Here is a 23,714-nt window from a genome sequence, read left to right on the forward strand (position 1 = left end):
TCTGTAATTACAGCCCGAGGCCTCAGGAGGAGACTTGGGAGCACAGTTGCTGCAAAGTCATTGGCCCATGGCATTTTCAATTAAAACCTGTCAGGCCCAAAGAGACTGTGCTCAGATGGAAGGGGAATTACTAGCTGTGTTCTTTGGAACGGAACAGTCATATCAGTTCATGTTTTGGCATGGGATGGACATAAAGCCTGACCAGAGCCCAGCAGAAAGTATGCAGAACTCTCAAAGTGATGGAAATGTTGTTTCTGAGCCTTCAGTACTACTAAATAAGGGTAAGACTCTGATGAGGGAAATTAATTAACTAGATTACCATACAGGTGTCTTGACAATACAGGAGACAGAGATCTGTTAAGAGATACACATACTTCAGATGAGTAAGCTTGAGAAGAATAAGAGCCATAGGAATTAAGCTACCTGAAACCAGTAAAACCTGAAATTTAGCTACCTGAAACCAGAGCTATGTGTGTAGAGCATGATGGTGTTTGAAGGGAAGAGAAAAGCAGGTTTAAGACCTGATTACAAAGTGAAACAGGTCTGCATGTCACACTTGAAGAAAAAGATGTATCTGAGGCAACCTAGAAGCCCATTGGCCAGGCATAAATGAGAGATTGGAGCAGCAAGGTGTATGCACCAAGATAAGGAGAAAGGTCTCTCGACAGCCCAACCTGTTCCTGAAAGGTCAGAATATAACATTTAACAGCACAAGCTGCCACAAGTGTTCATTTTACATGAACTGGAGATCTATCCAAAAGTCAACAGGAAAAATAGGAAGCTTAAGGTGTAAGCCTGCAAAGTGCTATCTACATTACAGAAGAGTTCAAGTCTTAATGTGCCACTTAATCATAACCCACTTTTTTCCCCCAAGTAACCAAAAAATAAGTGAGAAGACCATCAGTGGTGGATACTGATAAAAAGGCAGTATAAACAGGAAAGGGTCAACACATAGAAGTGCTGCATTCAGCTACCAACAGTAGAGAGACACACAGGCTGCTGAAGCCAACATTTAATTTTCGTTAGGATGATCTTGCTAGCAGTTATGAGAACAGCAGTCCATGTAGGCTCAATTATTTGCTTACTAACAGGACACTAGGTCTCGATGCTATCACATACATATTTCTTATGGCTACTGGTGCTTGAGCACTTTAGTTACAACCTCTGCTAGTAAATCTACCAGTGCTAAGGCAACAGCAGTGAGTGTAATTAGATAGTTCTTTTATTTGTTCAGACTGATCTTAGAAACATTTTGGTACAGGTCAGCTCACATACTCCTAAACATCTCTTGACCTAAAGTTAGGATGAGTGGGTTACTATCTCCAGTGGGAAGTTCAGATAACATCACACTTTGCAGTGGGTACTAGAAGAGATTAATGTGATGTATACAGGTTTTGGGCCTAAGGACTAGCTAATCACACCTGGCACTGTTTTATTTACTAATATACTTTCTGCTGTTAAAACAATATTGGAAGACAGCTGACTGAATGACAGAAGAACACACTTTGTACAAAGAAACCATAGTCTAGAGAGCAACAGAGATGAACAGAAAGATAACCAGGAACTGGTTAGAGACAACCAGAAGATAAAAGCAGTGAGGTTCAAGCCCAAAAGAAGTAGGATTTAGAGCTTTTGCCAGTCACTGAGCTGCCTTAGGCCCACTGGAAAAAGATTGTCATGTAGGAACTGCAGAATTGTTCTTCTCTAGTCAGAAGATGTGTTTGGTCAGCATGACAGATAAACTGCACAGGGCATATCTTACAGACTTAGCAAAGGGCACTTATTGACCGTGGAAGGCTTACAGCATCTATTGACAGACATATTGCCACAGAATGATGGCACTGAGCGGATCAAAGGCAGAAACAAGTCCCACACTAACAGCAACATCACAGCCAATCAAAAACCAGGATGAAGACTTACATATTTCAAAGAATAGAAGGTCTAACAATGTCTTGGTAAAGGCCAAATCATGAGAGTCAGCTATGGGTTAGGACTAAGTGGCTGCTAGAAGTCAGCAAAAGTTTGCACAGGGATTTTAAAATAACAGATATCAGAGAAGGCAGCAAAGTCTTTCAAATACAAGATCTGAGTAGAGGAACATGTAAAAACATTTAAAAAATGGCTATTATGAAACATATGTGGAAATAAATTTTTCAGCTAAAAAGCTAATTGGATTAGAGAAACATCTTGCAGATATTTATCACACCTAACTTTAAACATCAACCGTGTAGATGACTACCATCCAAGGTAGTTATACTAAGCTTTCTTTACAGTCAGTGGAAAGAATATACATGGTTCATCACACTTATTTGAGACACTTGCTTTAGAATGACATAACTTGTGCCCTACTAGTACTTGTTTCTCTCAATTTTCGAGGAAGGGAGTTTCAGTGATTAGCTCAGATGGAGACATCTGCATGTGGCCTCATAACTCCCAGCCAGGGAGTCGTCTTGTGTTTTACCTCCCATTAAGCACCATGCAGGAGGCTGATTGCCATTTTCATATGTGGAAGGCATTTTTTTCCAGACAGAAGAAGTGGCACACGACTATGTGGGATTCTTTTTCACTTATTATCTTGCAATCAGGAGGGCTGGCTCTGGGGTTGATTTACAATTGTTGGATTGGCTTTTAGTGCACTTCTTGATTCAAAATGGTCCAGTGAAGGTCACTAAGTCAGCAGATTAAAATTTTTATCTTCATTCTTAACATGATTTAAAATGGTAAAGAGCTACACTGGCTCTGTCTTTAACAGAGGTTGTAGCTCTTTCAATCTGCCTCTCTTCTACATGCTGTGTGCACCAATGTCATCAGATGGATAATGGCTTCCCATAGAGGCTCTAGGCAGGGTGAAGGGCTAATTCCCTCATGGATACCACTGGTGCCCAGTGAAATCTGCATGGGACAGCTCTGCTGGATACTTTAGGATACCATGAAAAAGGCTTTAGCTGCAGCTATTAAATGTATTACTTCAAACTGCAGTAGGGTGTATGTCTCTTTTTCCTATCAGACTCTCAGTTGTACAATATAAATGCAACAGAGGAGCAACAATAACAGAAAATGAAGTTACATTAACTTAAAAAACAAGACAAGTTTATTACAAGTTAACAGTTCTTTACTGCACACACACAAAGTTCAAATGTTCATAAAGGAAATTATGTGAGGTCAAGTATGCTATTTTTAAAGTGTAATAATCTGATAAACCTTGAGCTAATACCCAAGGACAAAGCTGGTACTGAGTTACTGCACATTCCAATGAGGAATTAAATATTAATATAGAAGGCTACTGCTAGTGTCTTACAGGTCTTGACATCACTAAATCTTGCAGTGGCAGAGCTGAGAGACAAACTCTGCATTCTTTGCTCCCAGATCTCCCGTTAATTTTGAATGGAATCATCCCTCTGTAAAGACTGAACAAAAAAAATGTAAGGCATGGGTCTTGCAGTATTAGAAACAGTGTTTTGAAATCCTATGCAAGCTGCTAAGTCTGAGAGGTTTGCCTTCAGAGCTCATATTCAAATCTTGCTTTGTAAATGTAGTCAATATTCTGGGGGTTTCATATCCTAAGGAGAAACTTGATGTAACATGAGTCTTGCAGTATTTCACAAGGCATGCTTAACCTCTTAATGTGTGTCATGTAAAGATTAAGAGGCAGTGTTATTGCTTGCAAAATTGCCTGCTATTTCCGGGAAACAGTTGTTTGCTGGACCTGTCCTTGTCACTGGTATAAGTATAATGTTTTTAATAATCTCCCATTCCCTAAGTGATGTCTCTGAATCAAAATGATGGATATGCCAAAGCTGGCAGAATATTTTAAAATCTGCTCGTTTCTATCTTGTTCTTCTGGTGCCATCTAGAGGTTTTGTCCTCAGTATCACAAAACAGAAAATTAAGTGCTTTATTATATTTCCAAAGTTTCCTTTAAAAAATCGCTGTGCATTAACATCACTTAGGATGCTAGTATTACTGGATCTCTGTCTCCATACAAGAGCAGATTACTGAAATGTGTCCAAGTTTTTGAGCTCCAGCATGCAAAGTGAACCTTATGGGCTAAGGAGAGAGCTACACTACAGGCAAATACTGCAAATTTAAAAAAAAAAAAAAAAAAAAAAAAAGAAGAAGAAGAAGAATTAAAAAGAAATGTTTTTTCTCATAAAAAGCACCTGTAAATTTGCCTTGGGGGGAATTTTCATAGAACTTGTTTTCAAGAAAATAAACAGCAATATATCAGATCTGATTCAAAGGAAGCAGGTGCTTGGAGAAAAGGCAGCCTTGCCAGCCTTGTAGCAGAATGCCAACATGACAGACACAGTCATGACTTTGGCCCATCAGCACAATTGGCTGACATCTTATCTGCCTCCCACGACAGGTTGATGCTGCTCCATTTCACGCTAGCACTGCCTAGAAAAGCACAACATGAAACTCAGGCAATGCGAAACTCACCAATGTGACAGAAAATCATTCTAATAGAATAATTTCTTCTTAAAGGTAACAGAAATAGGTAATTCACTGTAATGGGCCCCTGGATTGGTAAAATAACAGACCAGATTAACATCAAGTATAACTGAGTCAATCTTCCTTGATCTTAGTATGGGTAGGCTTATTAGGCATCAGACCTTCTCCAGTAAAAGTTACATTATTCTCTTCCCCCTTCAAGATGTTTCTTAAACTAATGCTGACACCAAGTCTGTGAAGGGTGTGTGCCAATGCTAATATGCCTCATCATGTATTTCATCTGAATTGATTACCAGGGCATCCTATTTGTCCCTCTCATATCCATTCAACTGTATCAACAACTGGGTAACTAGATGCACATTCACTCTGAAAAGCAGTCCCTTTTAAACAGTTGACCTGACTCATTTCCTAGCACTCATAACGCAGTTTTTCAATGTGTACAAAGGAATCAAAGGCACAATGAACACTGAAAAATGTGAAAGAGTTTATAGGGAGTCCTTAGCCTTTTGAATACAATGTTCCTGTGAATGATAATGTCTGTACTCCAGCAGAGGATTAACTGTCATAATAAATTATTTCTGTTTGCCTGGAAGGAAATAAGTGAAGCTTGCTTAACTAAGAAGGCCAGCTAAAGGTACAACTGAGATGAGACTAACCTTGTCTTCTGTGCCCAAGGATACCTCTGAAAAGCTGCCATAACATGCAATAATTTGATAGTGTCAGCTAAAATTAACCTGTGTACTGTAGAAGGAGATAAGAATAATATTAAATTTCTGCTGATGCTCACTTTGTACGCTACAGAGACTGGCTCTGATGCTTTGTGAGTCTGACATAGTAAGATTTTGAAAACCTTAAAGGCCTTTAATAAGAAATTAGAATAGAAAAAAGAAAATTTGGGTTATTTTATTGAAAGAAACAGAAGTTGAAGTCGCTGTGATGAAAGATTCATATAAAAATATATTTCCTTAATTTGATAGATATTTGGAGGATAAATTCTTGTTTTGCTTTCTGTCTTAATATTTCCTAATTAAACTATCTCACAGAAGTATCATGTTCTTGGGACTTTCTTTAACCCACTCAGATGCTTCTGTTCAATAAGCAGATGTAGGATATGGTTCCATAACTACGGGAATTTTTCAGCCAAAAGAAGCATTTTTGATGGCTGTCCAATGTAATTCCTGGCTATTCCTGTACTTAAATACAAACTCAGTGTTCATTGGCTCTAAGTATATAAATCTTTCAAAAAGATGTTTCAAATCAAAACATGTTTAATAAAATGAGAGGAAATTTCCACAGCTGGACTGTTGTTTCTTATCATGACTACTTGCACATATCAATGAGCCACAAAGACTTGCAGTCTTTCTTCCTTGAGGAATTTGTAACTGTAATTAATCCATACTCACCTCCATCTCTACCATTATCTGTTCAAGCCATTAGGTTCTTAACTAGCCTACACACCCTCAATCCTTTCTTCAATACTGAAAACTAAGATAAAGCACAAGAAAAGGAGAAAACCTCTCACATCTAACATTTAATGTGCTCGTACAAGATGTAGGATGCTTAGGTCTAGTCTCTTTTTCTATCTGTTTATCTAGTCAGACAAAATAAAAAAGGATAAATAGAAGCAGCACTTCCCAATACAAGGAACACTGGGGATCTGTGCACTACTCTTGATGGTCAGAGACACAGGTTCAAATCCCCATAGATGGAGAGAAGGGGGAATAGGAATGCTGCTCTTCTTTCCCCTATACAAGTGCTGCAACTTACTGTATCTGACAGTTTGTAAATTAGCTTCTTATTTCCTCTGCTGTTCATCTATCTCAAAATAAAACATTTTTTGAATTGAGTGCAATATTTGTTTGTCAGATAAAACAATGGAAGGTCTATGACATCTAGATGAGGTTTTTAAAAAAAAAAGATGGAAAAAAAAAAGGATAAAAGCCCTGAGGTTAAATTTACTCTGAAACTATTCAATTCTTCATCTTTCTAGTTTTTTCAGTCTGTTGAAGTCAGAACAGTTATTTCCATATTTTCCATATTTAAGCTCAGAGACTGTCAGAGACGCAGCATTGGCTTTCAACCATGACTCCAAACACAAGTTACAGTCCCAATGCTTGTACCAAACACTTGCATCCAGTTTCTCCAGTGAAGATTTTGCAGTGTCCTTTCTCCAGGCTACCTCCCATCCAAGCTCCCCTATCTCTCACAATGCTCTATTTTCCTCACTTCTATCCTAGAGACAAGATGAAGTCACAAGAGAGGATGGCTGCATGTGGGATATTTGTGTCACCAGTGTTACTTACTGTTAGAAGAACTCTACCCTGAGAACTGCTTAACAAATTACAAAGGTTCATCTAATTTGATAAATGATCCTGATCTGAAAAAGCCAATGCTGCAGTCATGTGTTGTGTGACAGACATTTGAATAATCTCACTGAAGCCCATCCTATTTGAATGTTTAATGATAAGTATATATTGAAATCTTTTCCCAGCAGAACATGACTTCACTCAAGGAAGAGGTCTGTTGTTCATTTTGCATAAAGTGTCAAAGACATAACTATCTTAAGTGACTAAATTTTATCCATGTCTTTTGGTGACAGTTTAATCTTGCTTCTTGACCTGTATTGTAAAGAGTAAAACGAACGTCACAAGTGCCACCAAGTGACTGTGATTAACTATAACTTGCATTCTTTATTGAAAGTGCATAGTCTGCATGCTACCAGATGTGAAATCGTGTAAAAAGCAATAATTAAACAATGAAGGAGAGTAAACAGAACTAGTTAGCTGAGATTTGGAGCAGAAAGTAGCAAAGGCAACTTTAAAAGTTTTTATTAGCACAAAGCAAGAAAAACAAAATACAACCAAGTGACCCATGCTTCCGTGAGCAAACAGTAAACATTTGTAATAGTCTACTAAAGATGAAGTCACACTATAAACCAACAGTATCACTACTAGAGACTAGTCACTAGACTTGCAGGATCAGAGTCTTCAAGGCCAAAGGGACTGTGTGGAACAAATCAGGAACTATATCTCTGAATATGTATGTAGCTGCAGTTCACTATTTCTATTGATGGGACATTTGTTCTCAGAGATTAGTTAGGGGTTTTTTTTGCAGAGGGTTGGGAAGGGTGGAAATGGAGGTTTATTTTAGATTTGTGCAACTTGACACTGCATATGGGAACCTCTGGCAGACATTTGGGGTTTTGCTACATTTAGGTCCCACCCTATTATGTGTATTCAAGATGAGTTTGTTGCAGATGTGTACAGCATCATAGAACAGCTACCTCCCTAAGGCAAACTCCTAAAAGCTTGGCTTCCCTTGGGACATTACCAATGAATTATATGTGGGAAAGCTTCAACTACAACTCATATATTCTATTTTGTTTGTTAAATATAGTGTCAAGCTTTACTTCTCATTGGATTTTTCCTCGTGCTCAGGCTTGAGAGCTTCCTCTGATGGTGGTATTGGCCTGGGTTTAGCAAGCTGACCAGGCTTAATTTCAGGCATTTTTTCACCATGTCTGTACACACTTACAGTGACATCCACTGTCTCCCCACCATACTTGTTCTTGACATGGATGCTATATTTGCCCGAGTCTTCTGAGGTCACACCCTTGATTGTTAAACTTGCATATTTGCCTTGTTCCAGTGAACACGCATAATGCTCATCAAGTTCAAAGGCCTTGTCATTTTTGAACCAAACCACTTCAGGATCAGGATTTCCAAACACAGTACAGGTGAGATTCAGTGTCTGGAGGAAGAAAAAAGAAGTAATTTTGAGTGTTAGTCAGATTTGTTTAACCAGAGTATTCTCACTATTCCTTATAGGCACATCTTATTGCTATTTAGTTTAAGAAAAGCAGGTATCATGTTCTTGAGAACTGAAAAGAAGAGCTCCTGATACTTTTTTTCTTTGATTCAGTTTTTCCATCATCTTACCCCTGACAGTGATGCAATAATATCCTCAGGGTAACAGTGTCTGAAGATGGTAAGTTGGACTGTCATTGCAGTCCGGCCTGCGGGAGACTCCTGACAACTCATTAGTCTGACATAAGGTTCAGGCAATGATAGATTTAAAAACATCCTCAAAGTTTCCCTGTACACAACAGGGAGGAGAAGTGAGCAGACCTTTTCTGACCAAGGCCTCCTGAGTTTATTGCTTGAGATGATAACTAAATAAATAAATAAGTAACTTAAAAATAGAGTACATAATGTGGTTCATTGGACATGGATTCCAGGTACTACTGACTGGTAAACCAAAAATACTTCATGAAGAATAAATAATACATAAATGCTGTAATTGTTACTGGCTTGTGTAGCATATTCAGAGAAAGCTGAAACAACCTAGTAGGCCATTCTGGTACTTCAGGTGTTTTTCAAGGACTGAACTTAGATTGAAGCCCATATAATCTTTATGGTCATTCTTCCAAATTTTTTTAGGGTTACTGCTGAATCTCCATTTAACCACTGTATGTGTATGTATGTAATCTTCATGTATTTTAGGTACAGTGATGACAAAGTAAATGAAAGAATAGCTTGAGAAGCTGGATTCATTAATGTCTACTTTGTCTACCTTTGTTTGCAACTCATTCTGCCCCAAAAATCTGCCCTCAATAATTGTAAGTCATATGAAGTATTTCACATGGGCACCATTGTGTCAGGGGAAAAAAAAAAAACCAACCAAAAAGGGAAAAGAATAAAAAACAATGAACAATCCAAAACTGATAGTTTTTACCAGAATGTTTCCTTATATTCCTTCCCCTCCATATTCCCCCTCAAGTTTCAACAAATCCTGACACAGAGGGAGCAGAGAAAGAGTGGCTGTGTGCGGGTGTGCATGTTTTTGTTTAATATTCTTGATGATGACTCTAACAGATGTGCTATAACTCAGAGAGAAAAACAAAACAGGAAGACATTTTAAGTGGTCAAAAGTGCTGAATTTTCACAAAGAGAAGCAGTCTTGCATATCATATTCCTCCAAAGTCAGAGGGGAATGTTGAAGGAAGATCTATATAGTCTGGGTAGAACCTAGTGACAGCATAGGTGTGCGAGTACTCTTAAAGGAGTGATATCATGTAGGATGTAAGATTAACTAACAGCCTATAGGAACTAGCTGAAATATTTAGAGGACTAGCTAAAAATGTTTAGAGGACTAAAGATACAAACACAAAAATAAAATTTTGGGAAATGAAATGAGTGTCCAACAGCATGAGTTTTCATCTTACTCTCCGTAACTCAGGCAAAATTTCATGACTATTGCCCTCAAAAGTGACCTCATGTAATAATAATTCTTAATTAACTCATAGTAATTAATCAAGTCTTAATAAGTTAATATTAAAAACTTATCAAAGAACAGATATGTTCCAGTCATTTCACATCATTTGGGCCTGTTCTAATTTATTAAATAATATATGTGACCTAAAATCATTTCTATTCTTCTCAGAAGCACTAGAAGACTAGTTTGTCTTGTGTGTATGTGTGTATAGTTATATCATTCCACTGCCTGAGGAAATCTCTCCGCTTTTATACATATATATATGTATAGTTCTCACACTTTTACTTACACAATTATTGCATGGTAGCTATTAATATTTCATTCAGAGGTGATTTTAAAGTTTCACTTCCTTGTGATCTCTTATTTTGTCTGATTTCAGGAATCAAAGATTTTCACTTTGCATATTCCATTATATAATCTTCACATAGTTTAGGTTTTCTTTGAAGCCTTTTAGTTCTGGAAATGCACTATATAGCATTTCCTAAATTTAAGGTAGTAGTTTTTAGGCCACAATTGTATGAGGACATTGCAGCTATTCTGTGCATGCAATCATAGTTGACTTTACTGAGCTGATTCCTTGTCGTTAGAGTGTTTTAAAATGTTGTTGTAGAGTGGATTACACCTAAGCCCCTAAAAGACTAGCTTTCTTGCTGTGAGGTACCTATGTCTACCACAATAAGAAGGCACTTCATGTGAACTTCCATTGGAGACAAATGAAGGAATGGGAAATCATCTCTGCTTGGACCAGAGCTGAGCAGCTTTCAGCATCTATTGTAAGGTCCATATGTTCACCTCTCTTTCTAAAAGGGCTGTTCCTGGATATCCAGAAAATAGACACAGGAAGCTGGAAGAGCTGTGTGTAACCTCTTAACTCTGGTAATAAGACGGTTTCCACACAGATCAATGCAGTTGTAGTCTCTGAAGATGCATGTCATGCAAGAGACCTAAACAGCCTGATCAACATATTCTTGATAGGCAGCATATGGTAAGAGTTGCCTTGGCTCATGAGCTGAGCTGATCTGCTATAGTCAGTCAGAATGAAAGTCCATCTAGCTTTTTTAGAAGTCAAAAGCAACTCCTTAAGAACATATACAAAAATACAGAGGATGAATAATGTGATCCTAGTCACGGTATTTCTTCATGATACCACAACTCGATGTCTTTTAAAGTGGTTATAAACCCAAGTTGTTTTGAGAACATTGTATTTAATGGCCCATACTGGACTTCTTTTCACGATACTGTCCGTTTTCTTTTTTGGGCCTAAATCTATTTTCACTTAAGTTACTAAGGCACGAGTTAATTATGAGCCACTTGAAAACAAAATTTCCTTTTGATTCTTTAAAGCCTCTAATGTCGATGTAATTAGGAATTCTCTATTTCTTCTGCTGTGAGAAGTTCTGGGTAATCATTTCCAGGTACCTCCTCTGCACCATACTGCAGATTTCTCTTTTTTTTTTCGGGGGGGCGGTGGGTTTTCACATTATCTTTCAGTAGTTTTTCTTTCCAAACTGAAGACCTAGTTTCTCCACATATTGAAGGGCAGGGAACCCAATAGAAAAAGATTTGCTTCAGGAGAAAGAGACAAGAACTTGTTGTCCATATGTGAAGGATGTTGTCCATCTGTGAAGGATATGAAGAGATTGTCTTTCTTGGTCTGAAGCTTTAGGTGCTTGGAGTCTGGAACTCACTCCCAAATGAGGAGGCTGAGATCCAGTATTTCCTTACACCCCTAAGTGCTAACAACAATTCGGACTAACAGTTTTCTGTTTCTGTCTTAGTACGCAGAGAATTTGGGCTGAGGTTGCCTGAGATCTCTCTCCACCATTATGAAAATCCCAGTAAGGGACACTAGTCAGTCAGAATCACAAAATTTCATCTTCATCAGTCAAGCTGTCCTAGGAAGTAACTTTGTGAATATTTACCAATTTTGACTTTGTGTCTGGGCATTTAGTTATTAGTGATGTCAAAAAACAGATGGATTCATTGTCTTTCAATCGCCTGTATTTGTATATTGTAATGGGGCTATCTGCCAGTATATAGGAAGAGGGAAGAGTTTAGCCCCTTGCTCCAGGTAGGTTCTTTCCTTTACTCGTACCAGCCATAACAGCTGGCATGCTAAAGAATGAGACCTGAATTTTGTTTCTGTTATACTGGCTCTGAGTGTGGGTACTTCCTTCTGACTCTTCAGTTTCTTCTACAGGACAGGAATGGACATTCCTCTTGAACTGCTCTGTTTAGTACACAGAGCTGAAAGTGAGCTATATTTGAGTATGCAATTAACTCAGAGCCTCTACATGATTAGCACAAGAGTGGCTTCTCTTGAGGCCAACCTTGTTTGCCTAAGATCTGAACAGAATGTGCCTCCTCTGACTGTATAGTCAACTTGTGATACCTTTGCTCATTTAGAATTTGCACGTGTCTCAATTAAATGACTACCATTGGGTGTTTTAAATCATCTTCCCTCTGCTTTCAGCTTCTACCATATAATTTGAATTCCTTCTCCTTTTGCCATCAAAGTAAACCTCTCACCATTCAGTATGTTATCCTTACCTTCCCATCCATTATAGTAACGACATCAGGCAAACCACCAATGACTTTACCACGATCTAGAGTTAAAGAAAAATACGGTGACCATGTGAAATTTAGACCTCAAAAGTACTAATTTCTTCATGATTGTATAACTTATTGCCACACTAGTCACAGGGTTTTTTTTGGACTTATCTTAAAAAAGGAAAAAAAAACCCACAACAACTGTAGTCTCTGGTTAATTAAATGTAAAATAATAAGTTTTTTTGTGATATTTTCTATTATTTATTTTTAATGTCTTTTATTATACATTTTTTAGCAGGGATTGTGTTATAGCATTTTAAACTGACAGAAATAACAACACAGAAGCTACTGCTGAGTTTGACAGTTTGTTCTCTGAGCACAGAACAAAGCAAGGAGGCCATTTGATGGTGTTTAAAGATCCAAGGAAAATTTTCTTAGTGGACAGAAGCATTATCATCACCAAGAGTCTTGATATCAAAGTACCAGAATTTCTACAGACCCTAGCACTACAACCTTCCCCACTGTCTGTGTCTCAATAAGCACTGCTCCACAGGCATTAGCAAATAATTTTTACTTAATAGGTAGATCCTAATATTCAGTATCAGTAGCAGATTTCAAAGTCAACACCTGCTTGTATGACACTCAGAAGCTCACACCTCACAAAACTTCTGCAGACACAGAAGCTTGCAAAATGTGTAAAACGTCTAATGATTTTCCACTGGAATTAAAAACAATAATTCCACAGATTACTATTATCATTGCAATACTAAGTACTAACAGGTGATCCCTGCAGCCGCAAAACTCTGAAAACTACAGCAGTATATCACAATGGATGCCTTAAGAACACTAGACTACATCGTAAGACACCTTCAAACAAATATAAAATAAACTTACTCTTCTCAGCAAAAGCAGCTGCCCTAAAAATGTTGAGGAAAGAGGAAAAGAGATACATAATATTAGTAATTAAATTATTAATAAAATATTTTTTTCTGTAACTAAAAGACATTGTTACAGCATTAAAGTGTAAAAGATGTAGCACTTCACTTACTTGAGTCGCTGGAATTCTGCATATGCATCGTCAAAAGCTGTAACAAAACAATTGAGAGTTATGTGTGAATACAACTTGCACTTGAGGCTCATTGTAAACATTTAAACACACAGTCATATTAACGCTCTTTTGAAAACCATTCTGGGTTACACGGTACCAAAATGTGAAATCAAAACCTTGAAACCTAATGGCACTGGTGCTGAAAACAAGTATAAGACTTTTTAAAGATCACAACAGTCAGGTAAACTATAATTGGTGCTGAACAACAAACAATGATTTTTTTTACAGTCATTCCTCTGATTGTTGCCAGTAAATTCTTAATTCATTAGAAGTCACTATATAAGTATGGTCTTATACCTTGTCCAGACAGATCAAGGGTGCGTTTGTAGGATTCTTTGCTGCCAAAGATTTCAAAGGTATAATTCCCCTTATCCTTTTCGGTGGGTTCACTTATCTGCAGCCAGGCGACATCTTCTCCACCTCCAATCTTCATCTTTTCACCAGAAGAAATCTTAGAGTCTCTAGGGGAAGGGAAAAAAAAAAAAAAGAAAAGAAAAAAGAAAGGAATTAGTTTGAATATTTTTTTCATTAATATTCACCATAGGAGAACATCTATAAAAGTTGAAAAGGATAACATACTATTCCTAAGGTACAGATAAATAACAAGTAATGGAGGCAATTTCCCAGAGATTCTTTTCTTCCTGGTGAGGGTATGAAACACTTTGGAACCATTAGCTTGAGCTTTCATTTCAGAGATTAATTTGTTTACCCTCTTCTCATTCTCCTTCTCTCCACGTACATAACCATCTGAGTTTATATCTATATACATGTCCATGTCTGTATGCAAAAATGGTGCATGTTCATGCACATTAACATAGAATACATTAGAGTAGCAAACAAGAGGCAAATAACCTTTTCTGATAAGGAAAATTTCTTTACTTTTCATTAACTTCAAAAATTAAGGGAACAATGAAAGATTTGCATAGAATTTATTATTCTTGTATCAAATCAAAACACAACGTTAGGATTTTTCATGAATAAGACAAGAAGGAAATTTCTAAACTGTAGATGTTTAAAAAACATATCTTAAAGAAACAGTGGCATTATATTGACTTGTCTTCGCTTCCTAGACTAAGAATGTAAGAAATGCACTACAGGTTCAGATCAGGAATTCTTCTGGTTCATAATTTGTCATGAAATTTGGAATTAGAAGAAGCTATTTAATAAGAACATGCAAACCAGATCGTTTTCAAAGAAGAGTCATTTCCTCTTTCATTTATTAACTTTTTTTTTTTTTTATCCTTCCTTCTCAAGCATCTTTAGCTGAAATCTTTTAATAGATGAAGTCAGTATTAGCTTTTCTCTAACAGGGATGATTTGGTTTCATAGCTAGAAAGTTAGGTAAAAGGAATTTTTACTGCTTCCCTTTCTGTAAGATGACTATATTGAGTTCAGCATAACGAATTAGATACGTGGATAAAAATGACTATACATTAGAAAATACTACATATAATATTCCCACTCTGCCATGAATGAATGATGCAGTCTGGCTTTAGGACTTGTGTTGTGTCCCCTGCTAAGGAGTATAGTGAATCATTCAAAGCTAACTAGAAATGTACATGATATGTTTCCTGATGTGCACATACCAGTAAACAAAATCATAGAAACTGAGATTCATAGAATGATAGGGATTGAAAGGGACTTTTAGAGATCATCTAGTCCCAATTCCCTGCTAAAGCAAGTCCACCTAGATCAGGTGACACAGGAACGTTTTCAGGCAGGATTTGAAGACCTCCAAGGAAGGAGACTTCACAACCTCCATGGGCATCCTGTTCCAGTGCTCCTTCACCTTCATAGGAAAATAGTTTTTTTCTTATGTTTAAATGGAACTTCTTGTGTTCCAGCTTCATCCCATTACCCCTTGTCCTGTCACTAGACATAATAGAAAAAGGGATGTCCCAATCTCCTGACACTAGCATTTAAATATTTCTAAATATTAATGAGATCCCTCCTCAGTCTCCTCTTTTCTAAACTAAACAGCCCCAGTTCCCACAGCCTTTTCTCATATGAAAGATGCTCCCTCATCATCTTGGGGGGCCTGTGCTGGACTCTGTCCAGAAGTTCTCTGTCCCTCTTGAGCTAGGGAGCCCAGAGCTGGACACAGGACTCCAGAGGAGGCCTCAGCCGAGCAGAGTAGAGAGGGAGCAGAATCTCCCTTGACCTGCTGGCCACACTCTTCAGGTTGGTTAAGCAGGAATTCTCCTTGGTAAATCCATGTTGACTCCCCCTGACAATCATCTTTTCCTTCATATGTTTAGTGACAAAGTTCAGAAAGAGTTGTTCCATCAGCTTTCCAGTATCATTGCCTGTCCTCAATGAATGCTCAAAAATGATGGAGAGAGGCTTAGCAATCACATCAGCCAGCTCTCTCAGCACTCTAGAATGCATCCCATCAGGAGTCATTGACTTATGAGCGTTAAGCTTCGCCAACAAGTCTTCAACCTCTTCCTCAGCCACCCGGGGCAAGTCCTCTGCTGTTTTGGCCATCCTGTTATCCTTGCCAGACTGGGCTTCTCCAGGGCCAGCTTTGGCTGTAAAGACTGAAGCAAAGAAGGTATTCAGTATTTCGGTCTTCTCTGCATCCTCGGTCACCAGGGCACCCTCTGTGTTAAGTAGCAAGCCCACATTTCCCCCAGTCTTCCTTTTGCTGCTGATATACCTGGAAAACTCCTGCTTATTTTCCTTTACTTTCTTGGCCAAGTTGTACTCTAAAAGGGCTTTAGTCTTCCTGGTTGCACCCCTGCATGCCCTGGCAAAGTTTCTATACTCTTCCCAAGAGGTCAGGCTCTGTTTCTACCTCTCATAGATGGCTTCTTTCTCCGGTTGTCCCAGTAGATCTTTGGTCCCTGGAGGCCTCCTGCCTCCTTTTCCTTTGTTCCTACATGTGGGTACACACTGATTCTGGTCTTGGAGGAAGTGGTGCTTGAAGATCAACCATCTCTCTTGTCATCTTCTGTCATCTAGGATCTTATCCCATGAGATCCGTCCAAGCAGGTCTTTGAAGAGGCCAAAGTCGGCTCGCCTGAAGTCCAGGGTAACGATCCTGCTTTGTGTCCTGACCCTTCCACACAGGATCTTGAGCTCTATCACCTCATGGTCACTGCAGCCAAGATTGCCTCCAACCTTCACATCCCCAACCAGGCCCTCCTTATTTGTCAGTACGAGGTCCAGCAGCATGTTTATGGATTTTTCTCCAAGGCTTTTTTGGCAGCTGCACTAGCAAAGGCCATTTGTTTGGTCAGTCAGTGGAGTAAATGCATGCTATGGAGGTTATTCAGCACTGTGTTCAAGCTGTTTGTCATTCTGGCTGGAATTCTCCCCTTCACCTTTGCTCTCAGCATGCTGAATTCCAGGCAGTTGTGGGCAAAAGGGACCTACCAGCCAGTTGAGAGGCGTGTTGTTAACAAGATAATCCATCACGTCATCCAGAGACTCCTTGATTTTCTTCAGCTGTCCTTTGCTAGTAGTAAGAAGGCTGTCTGATAATTCTTGGAAGGAGGATGCTGAGCGAAAGCTCTGGTAGACATCACCTGCCATTGAGCCAACACTGTAAACCTGATTCTGCACATTCTGTGGCAGGCCCTGTAGGCTTGAGACCAGTGTGAGGCAGGTGGTCTGAAGCTGCTGAGTGAGGCTCTGTGCAATAGCTAGAGTTCTTGACTCAATATGCTCAGCACTATGCGGTTCATCACCATCATTTTGGCCTGTATTCTTCTTCCATTGTACCCACGACTGGTAAAACTTTGCCTGAGCACCAAGAAGTTTCTGATTGGCACTTCCTGGCATACTCAATCAGACTAACAGTGTGGTGGAGCTGAGAGATTGTCTCCTGGCTCTTTTGTTTAGCATCTCTAACTTTATCTAAGGCTTGCTGGTAGGCATGGCTGCGGACTTTTGAAGACAAGGATCCTAGTCTTATGTAGTAGCTTGGCTTTTGAATTTCAACTTCAAAGCCTTCAACTTTTGCAGCTTCTTTCTCTAGTTCTGCTTCTGTAAGTGGAAGATATTGGTCTACAAGGGTCTCTGACTTAGTGAGAGCACTGTCCACTCCATTGCTCACTATTTGCACCACACGACTTCCCAGGACAGTGTTGATGCTCATTGTTGGTTCCTCAATCATCTGTGACAGGAAGTTGTCATCAACAATCTGTAGGAACCTCCTGGACTGCGTGTGCTTGGCTGTGTGGGTATCCCAGCAAATATCAGGGTGGTTGAAGTCCCCCGAGAGGACCAGGGACTGTGATGGTGAGGCAGCTCTCAACTGTTCCTAGAAGGTTTCATCCACATTCTCCTCCTGATCAGGTGGCCTGTAGCAAACTCCTACAATGGTATCACCTAGTTTACCCTGCTCCTTAATTTTCACTCACAAGCATTCAACCTGCCCCTCATCCCCACCCAGGCAGAGCTCAATGCACATTAATTCCTCCCTCACATAGAGAGCAACTCCACCTCCTCGCCTTGTTGGCCTGTCTTTCCTAAACAATACACATAGCCCTCTATAGCTGTGTTCCAGTCATGGCAGCTGTCCCAACATGTCTCAGTAACCATGATGAGGTTATGACCCTGCATCCTCACTCACATCTCCAGTTCCTCCTCCCCTAGACAAAGATTTTGTAGCCTTTCTGGTTTTTTCTAAGAAATTTGCTAGAACTAGGTGCTATTCTCAAACTGTTATATGCCTTACTGAGTATCTTTTCAAAGAGGAACAAAGTTAAAATATTTTGAGTTTTTTAAGACTATATCAGATTTTTTTAAAAGTAGCTTAGAAAATCCTTTTGTAATATAGGATTTTATTAAACTGTGAGAGCAGATCCTTGATATTTATCTAGTACTGGAGAATAATGTCATCCCTTTAAAGAAAAAAGTAGCCTTGAATAGAAAACAATGCTTGAATATTTTGCTGTCTTTGAACCAACTACATTATACAATGGAAGACAATTTTGTGTTGAATAAGAGGCTGAAATGCTGTAGACCGGGTTTTTTCCTGACTGTTCCAGCCCCCCACATACATATATAGATGTGGGACAAATCTGTTAATATTTTTTTTAATGTGTGTATTATCTATGTGAAAAGAAAGTATTGGAAAGAAAAGTGCATTAATACGGTCCAGATACTAAATGAATGCCCCAGAACAATAAATAGTATATAATAAAGACTACAATTTTTCTCCAAGAAAATTGAAAACATATTCTCATCTACCGATGAGACCAGTTGACTTTCATTTCTTCATTGTAGTACTTCAAGAAACACTGGAGCCTTATTCCTTCCTCAGAGCAAAGGATCTTCAGTTGAGACGCCGACTTGCCTACATAAAATAGAATACATGCAGATTAAACAGGGCAGTGGAATGTACAGGAAACAGTGAAATAGACTACTTGTACTGTCAGAACAAAAAAAAAAAAGAAGTCAAGATCTTGGATATGATTCTGATTCTCAATTACCACAAAGAGACAATTGTTCATGCTTCTCAAAGGAAAATTGCTGATTTACGTAATTTATGCTGATTCATGACTAGCAAGATCTATAGTGAAATAATCAGGTAGTCATGTAATTGCCTTGAAACAGTAGTGTCATGGTTCTAATTGTACCCCTTCTTTTAGTGGAAGGGCTCCCAATTTCTAACTGGGAGCAGGTTCAGAATCTCATTCTTTCTGAATCAAGATTAATTTACTAATGGGAAATAAAACGAAAAATGATAGCTACAACTTTGTCATAGTATCTAAACCAAAGAAGCCAGGTAGAGCAATACTTTCTTTCCTTTAAATATTATCAATTAACAAGGTCAGAAACTTAATAACACATCCATAACAACATCAGCACCATGACGCTCAGAGATTTCCCACTTAAAAACAAAAATTTTCTGCCTCAGACTCATTTGACTTTGACATTTACTTACCACTGATTCCACTCAGTGCCAGCATTATATCGTCATACACTGAAGAGGATAAAAAAATAGAAAATACATCATCAAAATTCAATCAGTATATAGCTTTGTTATGTTCAGTTTAATTAAAGAAATATGAGAAATCTTCACATCCTTAGGCAAAGAAAACCATTAAAACTGCAACAGATGTATGGGACAAATTGAAGACTGTGTACAGCATATGCTGTGTTACTCAGTACCTCCACTATCTGTGAAATCAACTGTTTGCTGTCAAATCTTTGTCTTTGTATCCCTCAGGCCAGAAACAATAAAAGATCATTAAAACTGGATCATTCACGTTGAAAGGAGAGTGCAGGGGAAAGAGAAATTATCGCATACTAGATGAAAACAGTTTTCACTTTCTCTCTGTAGGGTGACATTTGACAAATGTAAACACCTTCAACTGCAAGTGAAAGAAAATAGGTATCATATCAAGCTTTAGAAAATATCACAGAGCTAATGGGTTTGCAGAAGTGGAGAACCCTGGAGAGAAGGGCAGAAGAGCCAGGAATTCTTTCACAGCAGAAGAATCCTATTCATTATCACTGTGCAAGATGGCAAGAGACAGAAAGAAACATCATAACCTGAAGAATGCATATTCAACACTGAAGGATGCATACTCAAGGCTGAATAATTTTTATGAGTAGGGAAGACAGAGAAATGTCTGCAAGTCAGAAAATACTGCTTGTGTATTTGGTCTGTATTGATCTGTATCTGAACATTTTTTATCTCTGCTGAAATAAATTGTGATTCAATTCCATAACCTTCTGCAAATTCCAGTACGCTTCTACGGACCTGTTGACATGAGGACATGAATTGTATATTACATATATATTACATTACAGTAGATGTCTGGTAAAGTGAAGTTACTGCCTATTCTGTCTAAATGCGAGGGGGGGGTTATGAGTAAACTTATGTGCAAAGGAAAAATGCCTGAGATATTATCAAGTGATAATATAGCCTTCTGAGGTAAACCACAGCTTAAGAACTTAGTTTGATATCCATCTTCTACACTTATTTCATTACTTCCGCAAACCACTGAAAAAAAATCAAGATTTTTAGTAACCTGAGTTAATTTGTGAACATATCTTTCTCCCTCTATTAGGACCAAGCGAAAAATATCTATTATTTGGACCAAATGTCCACATGCTAATGGGATTAATTCAGATTCACTTTGGCCTAGTTGGTAGGACATGAGAAGCCCAGGAAAGCTCTGTTGAGTAAAAATTATTTCTATTGACAACAGATTGGTCTTTTCTATAGACTCAAAAGTAAATTATCTTTATTTTTACAGAACAAATCTACATATACATTGAATTGCAGTAGCCCACTGTGATTTCTGACAACATATGAAAACTTATTTAAATGTCTATCATCAATGTATTTTAGACTAGATCATCTTATCCTTATTTGCATTTGTATTCCTTTGAATGCCAATGCACACTGAGCTTGAACTAACCTACCCCATACAATAAGCAGTCCTCCAGGGTTTCGATCATGCTACAATTTTCTGCCTATCTTTTATGTTTCAAAGCTTTTTTTTTAAGAGACTCATTGTTTATTTTAACACTGTTTTTGCTGATTGGCATTTTGAAAGCCTCCTGGACCTGCAAAATTAGGCACTGTGAATTTTCTAAACAGGCATCTCACTGTATATTTCCAGCACAGCACAGTCTTGCCATACTTGAAGTATAGTCTCTGGAAACTGGAAAAACCCCTGACCATAAGGTGCAGAAAAACTCTACCTTTTCTTTCTTCAGTGGTCAGGATAGCCTTTACTTGGAAAACCATAGACTAAGGAAACTATATCTGTGTACATATATAGGAAGGGAGGAAGTGGTTATAGAGTGTATTGATAGTGCACGACCTGAGCATGACATAGAATCATAGAATGGTAGGAGTTGGAAGGGACCTTTAGAGATCATCTAGTCCAATCCCCCTGAAGAAGGAGGTTCACTTAGATCAGATCACATAGGAACATGTCCAGGTGGGTCTTGAAGACCTCCAAGGAAGGAGACTCCACAACCCCTCTGGGCAGCCTGTGCCACTGCTCTGTCACTCTCACAGTGAAATAGTTTTTTCTTATGTTTAAGTGGAATTTTTTGTGTTCCAGCTTCATCCCATTACCCCTTGTCCTGTTACTATCTACTATAGAAAAGAGGGATGTCCCAACCTCCTGACAGCCACCCTTTAGATATTTATAAATGTTAATAAGATCACCCCTTAAACTGCTCTTCTCCAGACTAAAGAGCCCCAGTGCCTGCAGTCTTTCTTCGTATGAAAGATGTTCTATACCCTTGATCATCTTGGTGGCCCTGCACTGGACTCTCTCCAGCACTTCCCTGTCCCTCTTGAGCTGAGGAGCCCAGAACTGGACACAGGACTCCAGATGAGGCCTAACCAGGGCAGAGTAAAGGAGAAGAAGCTCCCTCGACCTGCTGGCCACACTCTTCTTGATGCATCCCAGGATGTCATTGGCCTTCTTGGTCATGAGGGCACATTGCTGGCTCATGGTTAGTTTATTATCAATCAGGACTCCCAGGTCTCTCTCTGCAGAACTGCTCTTCAGCAGTTCGACCCCCAGCCTGTACTGGTGCTTGGGGTTGTTCCTCCCCAGGTGCAGGACTCTGCACTTGTTGAACCTCATGAGGTTCCTCTCTGCCCAACTCTCAAGCCAGTCGAGATCCCACTGAATGGCAGCACAGCCTCTGGGGAATCAGCCAGTCCTCCCAGTTTGGTGTCATCAGCCAGCTTGCTGAGGGTACACTCTGTCCCCTCATCCAGATCATTGTTGAAGACGTTGAACAAGACTGGCCCCAGAACCGATCCCTGTGGAACTCCACTGGCCACAGGCCTCCAACTCGACTCTGTGCTATTGATCACCATAAATGACATAAATGTTACGGAATAAGGGGCAGAGATTGTACTGGTTTTGGAGAGGATAGAGTTAATTTTCTTCATAGGAGCTAGTATGTGTTTCAAAGTTTTTACTAAAATGGTGTTGATAACACAGGCTTGTTTTAGCTATTGCTCAGCAGTGTTTGCAGAGTGTGAAAGTCTGTTATTTCTGTGTAGGGCTGAGTTGCCTAAGGGATTTAACCTACAATTTGTGATTCTGTGAAAACAGTATTATGATTTTACAATCAAATTAACTTTGAGGCCCCACTGTCAGCCTCACACCAACATGTTCAGGACTTTAGTGCTTTAGAGTTTTTTGTAGACATTAGAGCTTAAGAAATTTGAGAGAGAGAGCATTCTCTACAAAAGCTTTCACATAAAAGCAAGTGTCTGTCTGACTAGAAACTTACCTCATTTCTACCCTGTCACAGTGATAGAGATTAACCATTACAAAGCCCAGTGTCATCCCTCCTAAACTAGTGATCTGCATTTCAGGCTTATGTAACATAAGAGAATCAAAATGCAAAGGAATCAAAAAATGTTTGCTAACTTGCCATTTGTAGGGATAGATCTTTGACACCTCTTGAGAACATACAGAGGTAATTATTTCAAGACAGTGAACTGAATGTTACCTTTTCCTGATAATTCAAGAGTAGATACATCATGACCTCTATCATCTGATAGTGTTGCCTTATAAACTCCTTCATCTTTGCGAGACAACTACAAGGAAAGCATAAGATGTTTACTGACAAATATGATAAAAGTACAACTTTTGTTCAATCCCTGCATGATTTTCTAGATTGAACACCATATGTTATACTCCACTCTGTAATCTTACTAGACAGAAGATGGAAACTAGGAATGGCTTGTGCATGCTTTTTTTATCAAACTCTGGTTAGTTCTTAAGCTTAAAACATCTGCTTTCAGTTCAAAGGCCTAAAAAAATATGGTTTTTCTCTTGTTCCAAAAAGACAAACAGGATTGATTCTTGTCAGTAGAAATTACAAGTAGTGTAGTAAAATGTAACAGAGCAGAACTTCAGCCATAAATTTTAGAAATGCACTTTTTTTTCAACCAAAATGACTCCTTTTTTTAATCAATCAGTATAAAGTATAATAATAGATCTATACCCTTTAGTTATCTAATTATCAACTCAGTAACTTTCATTCAAGCAGCAGCTGTAGCCAAATTATATCTATGCTAAATAAATAGTTCATTCATTACCCTTGGAGAATTTACATGCATAGTGACACTGCATTAAAAGTAGTAGGATTTTTTTTTTGGATGATTTTGTTCGAATTTCTTTTAAAATGTAAAGGAAAATATATAAATAATTCTATATAGGTTTGAGATCTTAGTTTCATACAAGTTCACAAGCAAATAAGTTGTATTAGAAACATCATATAATTGAATAAATAACAAGAGCAATTCAAGACAAGCAGAAACCACCCTCCCCCTCCCCCCGCCAAAAAAAATCTACTCAAACAAATTAAGCCACTATTAAGTCAA

At 38.5% G+C, this 23,714-nt stretch overlaps 2 protein-coding genes across 2 annotated transcripts in view; both read right to left on the reverse strand.

Annotated features, from left to right (window-relative positions):
• Window positions 1-7,857: 7,857 nt before the first annotated feature.
• The window catches only part of MYOM2 (myomesin 2), a 77,299-nt gene continuing 61,442 nt past the window's right edge, over window positions 7,858-23,714 (reverse strand). The window contains exons 30-37 of the mRNA XM_061989250.1: window positions 22,838-22,925; window positions 19,281-19,319; window positions 18,584-18,689; window positions 13,682-13,845; window positions 13,325-13,361; window positions 13,171-13,193; window positions 12,277-12,332; window positions 7,858-8,202 (exon numbers count right to left, since the gene is read on the reverse strand). Coding sequence (XP_061845234.1) covers window positions 7,858-8,202; window positions 12,277-12,332; window positions 13,171-13,193; window positions 13,325-13,361; window positions 13,682-13,845; window positions 18,584-18,689; window positions 19,281-19,319; window positions 22,838-22,925 — 858 coding nt within the window. The remainder of the gene's footprint in view (window positions 8,203-12,276; window positions 12,333-13,170; window positions 13,194-13,324; window positions 13,362-13,681; window positions 13,846-18,583; window positions 18,690-19,280; window positions 19,320-22,837; window positions 22,926-23,714) is intronic.
• Window positions 16,625-17,486, reverse strand: LOC133625007 (perilipin-2-like). Its single transcript, XM_061991346.1, is given in 2 exon segments — window positions 16,625-17,159; window positions 17,161-17,486. Coding segments are annotated over 2 exon segments (831 nt in total). The 3' UTR covers window positions 16,625-16,654.

This window comes from Colius striatus, chromosome 2 (assembly GCF_028858725.1).
Source record: "Colius striatus isolate bColStr4 chromosome 2, bColStr4.1.hap1, whole genome shotgun sequence".
Taxonomy (NCBI): domain Eukaryota; kingdom Metazoa; phylum Chordata; class Aves; order Coliiformes; family Coliidae; genus Colius; species Colius striatus.